This window comes from Centruroides vittatus, unplaced genomic scaffold (genome assembly GCF_030686945.1).
Source record: "Centruroides vittatus isolate TY-2023 unplaced genomic scaffold, ASM3068694v2 scaffold_1444, whole genome shotgun sequence".
In the NCBI taxonomy this organism is placed as follows: Eukaryota; Metazoa; Arthropoda; class Arachnida; order Scorpiones; family Buthidae; genus Centruroides; species Centruroides vittatus.
In genome coordinates, this window is record NW_027122679.1 from 1607310 (window position 1) to 1620624 (window position 13315).

Sequence of the window (13315 nt, forward strand, 5' to 3'; positions counted from 1 at the left end):
AGTAATATTCATTGGTATTTTTCTGTTATGTGGTTTGTAAAATCATTTGATCGATCTTGTGGATTTTTAACTCTGAATCATCGTAAAGAAAATATATTTTTAGGCATACTCGTATGAATTTGGAAATTAAAATAATTGCTTGATCAAAATACAATGATTATTTTAGCTGATGTACAGTATTTAAAGATAATGTTTGTAAAGCTAGGTTCAGATTGGCATATAAGCCATTGCAAAGTAGATACAAACTGCTGGTTCATTTCTTTTGGCAAGTGTTTGACCAGTTTGTTAGAGGTAAAAAAATATCTTGACTTTTGAAGAACTTCAGTTTGTTCGACCGATTGTCTTTTCACAACTATTGTTGAAAACCTTTTCAATCTATCAAGTTCTAACTTGGTTTATCGCATATATTTGTTAATGTCTATTATTTATTTTAATTATTCTTATTTAAATAAATAAATTATCATTATAAAGTATTTGATTTTTAGTGCATGTGAATGAAGATTATTAGTCATTCTAATATCCATTTCTATGTGCATTTCTCTATTGTCCAACTCAATATCTATCTATATATACAGAATATGCTTGGATGAAATCTATTATCAATTTGTTAAGGCACTTAGGAATTACATTTACATTTTGAAGCTTATTCAATGTAGATTGGTCTTATTGTATCTGTTTTAGTATTTAGAATATGTCTGATTTTACTCTTACTGTTCACGGCACCCCTCTCTGCCATTTTGGCTATTAAACTTACTTCCTTTGGATATAAGAATGCTTCCAAAAAGAACTCCTAGAGTTGACATTCTTTTGTCGGTTTGTTATTATTTTTAATCTTATAATACGAATAGGAAAATTATCCTAAATTAAATTTTGGTTGGGACAACTGATGTCATTTCTTTCGAATTAAATGGCATCTAAACAAAAAAGAACCCTATGGGGTAGAGACAAAGAATTATATTTAATTTAACATCATTGACTTAATGTTTAAGGACAGATTTTCAGTCAAGGTTATATTTATTTTCCACGGCCAGTAGTTGGATGTGGCCGTGGAACATTACCACGTCCATGGATTTTAGATTGTAAATATTTTTTTAAAATCTAAAGCCTTCGGAACAAGAAAAGACACCTAATCTGAGAAAGTATTTATACAAAAAAAACTGTGTTAAGAAATTTTATTAGTCTTATGTTAATAGATTTATATAAATAAATTTATTTGCTTTTTTTATTTTTTTTAGTTATTTATAATTTAACAATATTTTACAGCCAATATTCTGATGGCTACAACTAGTTATTGCTGTTTATCCTTGTCTGACTTTTCTTTTCCATATTAATTAATATCTGGAATTTCTCATTCTTTCATTGCCTGTTCTAATATTCTTGTCTAAATAATCTTAAATTTCATTTGTCAATATTCTCAGTGATGATATATCTAACTACCTGTTTGTCCATTGCATGTTTGGATGTATTCATCTATTTATTCCAGCAAATTTTATAACTGATGTCTGCTACTTTAAAACTTTGTATTTTTACTGTCACATGCACAAAAAAATCCAGCAACATTTAAAACTGCATGTGTGGTGCTATCTGTTACAATATTTTAAAACTTTTTTATATTTTTAATTATTATAAAATGGCAAAATGTTTTAGATTTTCAGAAAAATATTGATGTTTTTAGACTAAACAATTGAAAGATTTCAGAAAGGGCAAACTTTTTGATTTGTTAGAAGCATACAAAGGACTGAACTTTAGAGACTGTTACACATTTAGGAGAGACAATGATGTCCAATATACTAATTGATTATTGATATTGTTAATGCGGTGTGCAGCTTACTTATTTATTAACCGTTAGATTTTTTTAAATAAACCGCCTCTTCTCTCTTTTTATTACCTATTCTATTAATAAAATGATCCTTGCATTAATTTTAGTGAGCAAAGGATTCTCTCCAAGTATACTGTTTTCTAGGTCAATCAGTTTATGTAATTACATAAACATAATAATAATATTTTAAATATTTATAATATATAAATAAATAAATAAAATTTAATGATTAAAATGAATTTTGCATACAGTTCCCTCTTCGGAATATGTCATAAGTTTACGAGCTTACAATCAAGTTGGGGACGGAAGACCGATTTATGAGACTGTAAAGACACTGATTGAAACAAGTACGTAAAACATACATTCGTATCTGACTTTAACTCCTTCTTTTTTTCTGGTACTAAAAATTTCGTTATTTCAGCTCCGGAACCTCTAACGCCGATGATACCGCCAGTAGGCTTGAAGGCAATCGTTTTATCTTCTACGACGGTCGTTCTGTATTGGACGGACACGACTCTGTCTCGGAACCAAATCGTGACCGACAACAGATACTATACCGTCAGATACACTAGCTATTCCTACTCTGCAAATCCAAAGTACAGATATTTCAACTCGACGGAACTGAACTGTATGATCGATAATTTGAAGCCCAATACTCAGTACGAATTTTCCGTTAAAGTTACGAAAGGGCGCCGAGAGAGTACGTGGAGTATGAACGTCTTGAACACCACTCAGGAAGCCGGTAAGTTGCTAGCAAACTTATATGATGTTTATAAGTTTCAAGTTTATTTAAGAAAATGTTTCAGAAAGTAAATCATACTGATTTACATTTGCATTATCATATAGCTCCATCATCTCCTCCTAGAGATTTAACCATATTTGCTAGTGAAGATGATCCGACTACTATAAATTTGCATTGGCAGCCTCCAAAATTTCCAAATGGACAAATAACAGGTTTGTTAAGGATTTATTTATATTTTAATTATGTTATAATATATATTCAAAAATTGCCTTGTGCCTTAGATGCTGACTACTGTAAGCTACTGATATTTCTATCTAGTACAATTTCATAATGCTATTATTTTGACGCATTTGAAACCGTGTCAGTAATTATTGTTGTCTCCTAAACACTATTTATAGTGTTACTATACCGTCAGAATGATTGCCAAGTGTCCGAGTGTCTGCACTTTAAAGTGCAGAACACTCGGACACTTGGCAATCTTCATCTTAAGTTAATTTCAGTTGATACATGCACCTGTGTTTTGTGCAAGTTTCGAGCTTCTTAAGGCCCCTCCTCAGCCAACTAAAATACATAATACATACAAATTAAATATACAATATATAAAACATAAAAACCTTTCTGTACATATATAAAACCTTATTTACAGTTGTTCGAAACATACCTTGAGATCACAAATTTAAGAGGTTTTCTTTAAAAGTCTACTATTATTATTATGTTGCGAATGTTGTGCTTGGCCAATACTATGCCAAGTACTATGCCAGACTAAAGTTAAGGCTATTCAAATAAGTGTTACATTAAGCTTTTGTGTAGTGTTTATGGTATAACACCAGTAGAAGAGAGGACAACAGGTACAATAAATACCTTATCCATTCTCCATGTCTGTCTTATTTCTTGAGCGAGTGGAATGTACTTGATTTTTTTTAGTGTGAGCATTTTTTATGTCATGAGTGTTTGGAACAGAGATGTCTATTATATTAATATAAGCAATCTTACTGCATTTGTTTATAATACTGTTATATAAGCAATTATTATTGCATTCATCACTCTCATTGGAGAATGATATCAGGTCTATTGTGATGAATTGACACACACAAAATATACTACAACAGAGCCATAATCACAGATAAAACAATTTGTGATTATGGCTCTGTTGTTGTAAATTTTGTGTGTGTCATTTTATAATACTGCCTGTGGAGTATATTTGTAGTATGATATCTGGATGTTTAATAATCTGTGCTTATGTGCAAGCTCTTGGTGTACTATATTTGCTATTTGATTATGCCTATGTAAATAGCCTGTTTGTGCTAAGAGCTTGCAACCAGAAGTTATATGTTGTATTGTTTCTGGCAGAATGTGGCATTTTCTGTAAGTCATTTGTGAGTGATGTATCCTTCAGAATGTGTTTTCTATAGTTTATAATGTTTATGACTTGATCTTGAATGGCAACCATAAATCACTCAGTCTCTCCAAATGGACAGCCCCTGGTCAGCTAGTAGTTTGATGTAGTTTTGTCAACATAGTCCTGAGCATGCCTGCCACAAAGTGGTTTAATGATATGGATATGATTAATACAAAAATATTTTTAAGTCTTCTATGTGCCCATTCCGACTGTTGGAATGCAATTCGACGCTAGTGGAGTCGATCTTTCTTTATAAACACTTCTCTGCCTAGGCCTATACAAATTGTTAAAAAGTTCCTCTGGCATCGGATACTTGTAAAAATTTTGTAAAAATACTTTAATTCTTACTCTTTATACTTTTGAGTAATTTTGATTAGGAGAACTAAAAGCTAATATAATAAAGATGTCTTAAATGTCCCAAATGTGCACACAAGAAAGATCATTAATCTTTCTGCGCATGTCACTATTCCTTTTAACAGACTTGTCTTGATGATTGGAGGTGAGATTAAAAAAATCCAGAATGTATATCCTGAAGATTTATATTCTGTTAAATATTTTTAAGTAAATACAATCATCTAAGTATGAATACAGAAAATTTTATTGTGTACCAGCAATTTTTATATTAATGTAGAGGTTATTTTACAAACTCTAATATACAAAATAGTGAATGCTGGCAATATATTTTAATGTAATTTCCTGATTTTTATTGTGTTACATTCCTACATGTTTTTTAAATAGTTTTAAACATTTTGTGGTTTGAAATATTTTTTTAAATACTTTAAAATTTTTTATTTGAATTTATTTTTTAAATTTATCTTTTTCTTTCAGGTTACGTAATATTTTATACCACCGACAACACGCAAAAAGACAGAGATCGCGTGGTCGAGGGCGTGGTGGGAGACAAAATGACTGCCACGCTGAAAGGTCTGACTGCCGACACCACATACTATTATAAAATTCAAGCCCGAAACAACAAAGGTTACGGTCCAATGTCCGCCGAAGTCACTTTTCGTACCGGTTCCGGTAAGCACAAACCTTTATAAAACTCTAATTTTAATATTTATGAATAAATTGCAAAACAATTAAGGATTAAAATATAACTTTTATTGTATAGATGGTACTTATGTGAGATATTGCATAGAATCAAATGTATTTCTTAAGTACAGTACATCTACATAAATTAAATTGCTTTTTGATAATGGAATTATTTACTATTGCTTTACCATTAATTAAATTATATAATACAATTGATTTTACACTCTGCCATCATTCGAAACTTACAACTTAGATATACAAAATCTTTGTCATGTGGAGATTGTATTACATAGTTACCTTGTTTTGTTTAGCATGTTAATGTATTGCAAACTGTATTTCAATTTCATTTAGTTACTTAATTTATAAAAATTTGCATTATTCAACCCTATAAAATATATTAGAGTTAATAAAAGACATATCAAGGATGTTCTAACTGTGGCATTTTAAGTCATCCTGCCGTTAAATTATCCAATTAAAATTACACCAAAAATAATTCCTAAATTTAATCTTTACTTACTTATAGAAAATTATTATTATTATTATAAATACTTATTGAGAATCTAAACTGAGAGAAGAGAATAGATTTATTGTCAGTTTATTACTTAAAGTTTTAGGAGGGTCTTGATCAAATTTTGCATCTTTTAATTTAAAGATTATTTATATGGTAACTTTTATTTCAGGATTTATTTAGCTTTTATATTATTAGTAATTAACAACACAAACTTAAGGTCAGTAGCACCAAGTAGTATGGAATGTACTACTGTACTAAACTCTATTCATCGATTTCTTCTATTTACCTTTCTTTGTTGTTATTCCATTTTTATTGATTATCTTGCATTTTGTTGTATGGAGTATAAAATCAATATATTAATACTAGGTTTTGTTTGCTTTAATTATTATTTGTGATGGTAGGTACTTGTTTATTTAGTATAAAATGAAAATTATTCATTTTTCTGCATGCCAACGTAAAATATATATAAGTAAAAATACATAAATAAAATAACACAAAATCAAATTGAATGAGCAATTATTTATTGTGACACAGTCACAATGCTGGGCTGTAATTTTTAATTTATTTAATTTAAAATGTATGCTCTCCACCTGAAATTAGTAGCAGCTTGACCCGTACATCATGCTTTTCCTTTAACAATAGGTCATCTAACACCTTTCGGGGGGGGATTTTGGAATTGCAATAACACGATTTCCGGTTTGCGTCGGAAGTTCTTATATAGTTAATCGGGGACCCCACCCCTAGGGTTTCCATATCCATCTTGTCTTTGTCTATCTAACTCTGTTTTTGAGATTAAGAAAAGAGAGAGAGATGGATGTCAGTGGAAATTTATAGGTCTAAAAGACAACACAAATATTAATTAACAATGGAATATATTATTGAATCCATATAAATTCTTAATACAGTATCTGCAAGAACCCCCCCTTTTTTAAAGAAACTTTTAATGTTTCTACACCAAAAAGAAAATTATGAACAAGCATCACTTTTTACAATAATATGCCTTTTGTTTCAATTGTACAAAAAAATATTGTGGATTTTAAAGAATTAAAAGCTATTGGCTTTTTTCGGTAAGGTATCACACAAGGAGCAGTTGTCCACATAGGCTTTATCGAAGGAGGAGATGCATTTCGGGTCTTAACGACCCCTCTTAGGTCCTTATACTTTACAAAAGGAAGATAGACGAGGATTACATCATACATAATAATACCACATAATTTTTTTTAACTTACAGAGTTGATTATTGGTTACAAATTGACATTAAAGAAAATATTGAGCAATTGACTAGGTAGAATCTGTTTACAAGGGTTGCAGTATAAGAAAAAATAAAGGAGAGTAAGTAAATAAAAGTTTAAGACGGTCACGTTATAAAATGGTATAGATTGTTATTACCCGTAAACGGGTAGAAAATCAAGGTGGGTGGCATTTAAAATATCGAAAGAGTAAACTAAGTATTTAATGTTATATAAGGTAGAGGCGGGTAGAGTTCGGATCATCCTCAAGTTCACGGTTGCACTTGCAGAACGCAGTAGTATCTATATGGGAAGGTAGAATAACTTCATCAGATGGGATGAAATGGAATCATTTATGGATACCACCGGTTAAGGAGGAGTGGTTTCCAGATGTGATTAATACAGTAATACCCCGAACTTACGCGATAGGTGGGACCGAGCGATAACGGCGTAAGTCGGGGTATAATTTCGCATACAAAATATTTTTAATTGGGGCCGGAGACTAAAGAAAACAATAATTTAGAAAAAAATGTTTAATAAAATCTTAGATAATACATATGTATAACAAATTATATTATTAAAATCTTAAACCGAAGTTATTTTGATGTAGAAGGCTTCATAAAATCTAACAAATTCGTCCGACGGCTCAAAGATTTTTTTTTTCTCCCGCAAAATTTCCTCGTAGCATGCTAATAATTTTTTTATTTCTCGTTTTGTAGAAGAAATGCGCTCTTCGTTGTAGTCTATATTTTCTAAAATTTGTAACCCCTTTTCAATTGAACCGAGGCCTTCTGTCAAGTTTTCACAGCTTCTAGAATTTTTTCTTTACCTTTTATAATTGTTCTGACCGTCGATTCCGGCAGATCAAACTTCTTTGCCAATTCATAAATTTTCATTTTTGTATCGAAGTCTTTAATAATGTTATCTTTACATTCCAAAGATAAAGTTTTTCTTTTCTTGTTTGATGCAGAAGGATCAATTCTACTTCGTTTGGATGACATAGTAGAGTCTCTCGAGTCTCCGTAGATATAACAAACACGGAAATAAATAACACAAAATAAATTGTAGCTGTGCGTCGATTCCGCGCGATACGTCCGAACATGTAAGCTGAACAATAGTTTGGGGGGAGTGAGTAATCAAGAGTTGCGTGGTGCTCAAAGAAAAGACAAATCGACGAGATTTGAAAATCGCGTAACTCCGGGTTCGCGTAAGTCGAGGTATTACTGTACTTTATAACTGTTTTATTATCCTTTATTTCAGGCCTGACCAACCTGCGGCCCTTCACGTTAAATTGTGTGGCCCGCTAAGTGATATTATATATCTATTAAAACTTTTGTTTCCTATTGTGTATACCAAAACAATTAAATAAATGAAAATTTGCGTGTGTCATTGTTATAATTCGCAAGTGCGAGTACGAACTCTTGGTATAACAATAAAATCTTATTCATTTTATATTTGTTTTACTTTTTTAGAAGCATGTTTGCCTAAATTGTGGCCCAACGTAATGTTACGCGTGATCAAAGTGGCCCGCGAAACAATTTGGGTTGGCCAGGCCTGCTTTATTTTATCTTATACCGCAACCCTTGTAAACAGATTCTACCCAGTCAATCGCTCAGCATTTTATTGGTTACACAGTTGATTCTTTAATGTCAATTTGTAAGTTAAAAATATTATGTATGATGTAATCCTCATCTGTCTTCCTTTTGTAAAGTATAAGGACCGAAGAGGGACCTTAAGACCCGAAATGCATTTCCTCCGTCGATAAAGCCTACGTCGACAACTGCTCCTGTGTGATACGTTACCGAAAAAAACCAATAGCTTTTATTCTTTAAAATTGCAAAGCCAGACTTTTATATTCGGTTTTACACCAAATCTCAAACAAGAAAAAGAAAAAAAAAACATAAAACGAACAGCCGGATTCCTTTATTGGGCTATTAAGGCTAAATAATTACTAAGCAATTTGGCAGGAGGCAAAACGCCAGGCGCCATCTCTCGTTAGATTATAAATTAATTATTGTGTTTTATTATAATAATAATCCATTAATTAAATTTAAATTTTTTCGATGTTAACGGAGACACGCAAAATCTAAGTTTAAACGTCGGGCTAGGATCGTTTTCTAACATCGACATTTACACAATAATTATAATGGATTGATTAGGAAAAAGAATTGGAATGTCAGTTTCACTTAATTAGTTTTTAAATATGTTTTTCTTTTTTTTACCAATTTTATTTTTGCATGATTTGCCTGTTGATAAAATTGTTTTATTTTGTTGCAACCATTTATAGGTTTAGCTAATGCACCCGGAGCCTCTTATCAGGGTAAGAAATTTTCTATGAATGAATGTTTTATTAAATTAATATTTCTTGCCGCCGTTTCTTTTAATTCATTTTTCATTCTTTACTTTAATTGCATGTTTCTGGAATATCTGGAAATTGCTAGTCTCTTGGCTCTCTCCCGTAGTAAATTAAAACGCATAGAATTAACGTGCCGCTTGTGGCTTCCATTTTTAAAAACAATTGGAGCGCGTGTTAGATTTTCAGCCACGGAAATCAAAATTTTATTTTCACGAATTTTAAAGATAATTTGCCGGTCTCATTCCTGTATTGTCGTTTTATATATGAAAATTGAAATGTGACCAATCAAATTATTAAATCATAAAATTGTACAGTACATTGCTTATTGTGTTAGGGCTAAAGGCTGCCAATCGTATAAAGCTAGGATTAGCCAGTAATTTCGAATTTTCCTTATAAAGATTATCCGGCTAAACGGGGCGAATTTTACGTTTTGTTCTGCCCCGTCCACGTGTTTTTGGATGAAGACTTTATCCGTACGACACGTAAGAATTCTAAAAAAAGAAAAAATGGCGTAGAGTCCGGCCGGTTTTATCGCATTTCAAATCTGTGACGATTAAAGAAATAACATAATAAATTAATAAGCGACAACTCTGGCTTTATCGTCGACAAATCATTAGAATTGAAATTCATTAAGGAATAATGTTTTACGCTCTTAACAATTTCCGTTAGTTAATAAATTCGAATCGGTAGAGAAAGGGTTTCGAGTTAATTTACAAATGTCCTGCTGGTTTGATTTCTCCGACGGAAATTAAAATACCGTATGGCGTTTGAGAATTAACTTCGGAATCCGGTAGAAAGATACGGTATTTTAATTTCGAAAGACCGATAAAAAGTGGTGATTATTGTAGTAACGAGAAGGAATTCCGAGAATTGTAAAATCCAAGAATAAAACTTAGGCCTGATCCTCGTCGCGTGCGCGCGTGCACTTTGTATTAGCGTAGGAGTTACATTATATACACTAATATTCCCAGGAGAAATTTATTAAGGAGCCGCCGTCTGAACACTTAATAAAAGCGAGGTTGAGGCCGAAGTTTTAAACGCGTAAACGTGTACGTCGGACGATCAGCGCCGCTTTCCTGTAAGTTTACGAGTTTAAAACTTCGGCCTCAACCTCGCTAAAATTGGAAGCCACAATGGCATTTTGTTTAACGAGTAGAAAGGTACAGTACATAATATAGCTAGAAAAAAAAATTGTATGTTGTTTATAGCAGTGTTCTTCAACCTCGGGTCTGCGGACCGGCAAGAAATTTTGTAATAATAAAATATATTAATTACAAGTTTAAAATCTCATTAAACAGGTTTTATTTTTTACTTTCCCGGCTGTTGTGTAGGTGTAAAATGCCCTCACAAGATTTTTGGACTTACGACAAGAAACGAAAATAATTCGGGGGTAATTTCTGTACGTGAGGGTCACGATTTTGTTCACCCTGTTTGAAGCTTAATGACTCCCGTGCTTTTTGTCGAAAATTTCTGAAATTTTGCAGGGAGGTTTGTGTATTAGGGGGATCGGTGCTATTAAATTTTGGTGGTTAGAAGTCGAGGGGGTGGGGGAGATAAAGGGAGTCGCATGTATCCCCGGTAGGGTCGGAATTAATGACGATTTTACTGGTTATTAGCATTTACAATTTTTTTTATAAAACCCGTCCCTAACCTTAAAATTTATGATAAAATGGGAACAGATACGGCCGGATTTTTATTATTAAAAGTGCAGACTCGGGAGCGAGTAAAGCCATTCCAATACACAGTAACTGCTGTCTTGTTACGGCCAGTTACGACAGTGACGCGTCTAAGAAAATATATCTTTATAGACTTCTGCCGATTCGCGGGTGCGAAAAGATCCCCGATTTATAGTATATAAGTTTAAGTATCTTATTAACTTTACCGGGTTACTCGGTAGACTGGCAGAAATAAAGCGGAATGCATCCGTTTATTTAGAAATAATTTTTCCTTAATAATAATAATAAGGAAAAAGCAATATTAAAAAATTCGGTTTATTCGAACATCGGCAGAGGTGGCAGTTTCGTTTTCTCGTAAACAAATAGTGCAATGATTAGAAAACAGAGGAATCGTATTTATGGTAACGCCCGCCAGGGGCCAACTGGGGCCGAGGGAGTCGGTCCGCGAGGCCGACTTTATATATTTATAAACTTTTGATTTAATATTTAAGAGAAAGCCGAGAGTTAAATGTCTTTCCGTCGGGGTAGATGGCCGCGGTCTGACCAACAACATGCTGTACATCATCATCGCCTGCGTGTCGGGCTTCACCCTGCTGGTCATCGTGGTGGTCAGCGCCGTCGTCTGTCGTCGTCGTCGGGGTTACCTCGGACCCGTCAGAAACAAAGGGTAAGTCCCACGCGCGCCGGAGTTCGACTTTCGGCACTCTACACCGACCTTCACCCGATTGGCCATTTTCGCCGCAGGTACGGCTCGGGAAAAGGAGCAGCCAAAGGTAAAAGCGCGGGCAAGGAGATAAAGCCTCCCGACCTATGGATTCACCACGACCAGATGGAGCTCAAGTCCATGGACAAGGGCAACAACGGCGAGACGGCCATGACCGTCACCCCTATTCCTCGCAACTCGCAGGAGCTGGGAGACGAGTCGCTGCTGGACACGCTGGAGAGAAAGAAGACCGGCTACGTGGGTAAGACGTCGCTTTCCTCGGCAGCAACGCCGTTCTCTTCCGAACCACCTCTAACCTTCCGCTCTTCCGCAGCCGTGACCCCCGCCGTTCCGGTTCCGGTTCCCGAGGCGGGACCCGACCGACCCCATGAGGGATCCTCCGGCAGTCTGACCCGGCCGCCCTATCCCCGGACGCAGTACAACATCCCCCGGGCCCACGTGACGTTGGACGCCGCCCGGCCGGGAACCTCGTCGGAAGCCCCCGGCCTTCCCTCCTACGAGCAGGTGACCACCTCCTCGCCCCGGCAGCCGCCTCCCGCCGGCGCCGGGCCCGGCCCGGGGCAGCGGGCCGCCTACACAAGTGCACTTATCGTGGCCGGCGCGGCCGAGGCGGCGGGCAAGCGAGCGGCGGGACACCCGCTGAAGAGCTTCAGCGTTCCCGCTCCCCCGCCGCAGAGTGCGCCGGCCACGCCCCAGCCCAAGCACGCCGGTAAGTAGCCGTTTCCTTGCCTACTCTTCCTCCCTTCCTTCCTCCATTTTGTTCTTCTTTCTGGCAGTCAAACCGCCGCAGAGTTGCAGTCCGCACAAGAAAGCGTCGGCGGTGCCCGGCGCTCTGCCAGTTCCCGCCCAGCCGTCGCGTCCGGCGGCGGCTCGGACGCGCGAAGCGGAGCCGGACTCTTCCAAGGACGACGCCCCGCCCGTAAGTATCGATAAATTTCCCTCTCTTCCCGCGTCGCGTAGCGTCGATTTCTTCCTAATGCCGAGCCGAGGAAAGAAATAGAATCGGGCGGGGATCCACTCCAGACGCTTTACGCGCCGATGGCGTCGAAGCTAATAGCGAGGTTGAGGTCGAAGTTGTAAACGCGAAAACGTGTACGTCAGACGTTCGGCGCCGCTTTCCTGTAAGCCGAGAAGTTTGACAATGGCGTTTGGAAAGTCAGTGGCATCATGCTCGACATTCCAAACGCCATTGTCAAACTTGTAGGCTTACAGGAAAGCGGCGTTGAAAACTTCCGCCTCAACTTCGCTAATTTCTACTTGCGTCAATGTCGGTGGGAGATGTATCTAAATTCGTAAGTTTTGCAGAAAATTTGTCGGTCGGTGCGTTAATTTATTGATTATAAAATGCGGCGCTTGTCTTTTCAGTTGTCTTACAGCACGGAGGAGCTGAACCAGGAGATGGCCAATCTGGAAGGACTGATGAAGGACCTGAACGCCATCACCGCCTCAGAGTTCCAGTGCTGAGATCTCCCGTGCCATCCCCTGTACATAGCGCTCCCCTTTTCTTTCTTTTGTAGAAACGCGCGGGCGGAGGCTCGTCTCTCCTCCCGTCCCTCCCCGCCCCGGAGGGGGTCGGGCTCGTCCGAAGACTTCGACGGACTCCGCCCTCTGTACATACCACCCGAATATTTATTGCGGGAGCCGTTCTCCGCCTTCCCCGAAGGAAATACGTAATTTATGCGGACCCGGCCGTACTTTTTTATACGAATTTACACTCGGTCTCTCTCCGCCACGTCTCGTGTACCGTTCGAACGATTTTATAGTAAAGATCTTTTTAAATAAATCGTTTGCCTCCCTTCCTCCGCGCCAAAAATCCAGCATACC

The 13315-nt window shown here is 36.4% G+C and overlaps 1 protein-coding gene across 4 annotated transcripts in view; it reads left to right on the plus strand.

Moving 5' to 3' along the window:
• The window catches only part of LOC136987073 (neogenin-like), a 100610-nt gene extending 87336 nt beyond the window's left edge, over positions 1 to 13274 (plus strand). For 3 of the 4 annotated variants that reach the window (XM_067284719.1, XM_067284718.1, XM_067284721.1), the window contains exons 15-24: positions 2071 to 2166; positions 2241 to 2561; positions 2666 to 2773; positions 4789 to 4983; positions 9023 to 9055; positions 11296 to 11434; positions 11512 to 11732; positions 11805 to 12200; positions 12268 to 12410; positions 12857 to 13274. In XM_067284719.1, the coding sequence (XP_067140820.1) occupies positions 2071 to 2166; positions 2241 to 2561; positions 2666 to 2773; positions 4789 to 4983; positions 9023 to 9055; positions 11296 to 11434; positions 11512 to 11732; positions 11805 to 12200; positions 12268 to 12410; positions 12857 to 12955 (1751 nt within the window). In that variant the 3' untranslated portion in view covers positions 12956 to 13274. The remainder of the gene's footprint in view (positions 1 to 2070; positions 2167 to 2240; positions 2562 to 2665; positions 2774 to 4788; positions 4984 to 9022; positions 9056 to 11295; positions 11435 to 11511; positions 11733 to 11804; positions 12201 to 12267; positions 12411 to 12856) is intronic. The other variant, XM_067284720.1, reaches the window with a different exon arrangement.
• Positions 13275 to 13315: the final 41 nt, after the last annotated feature.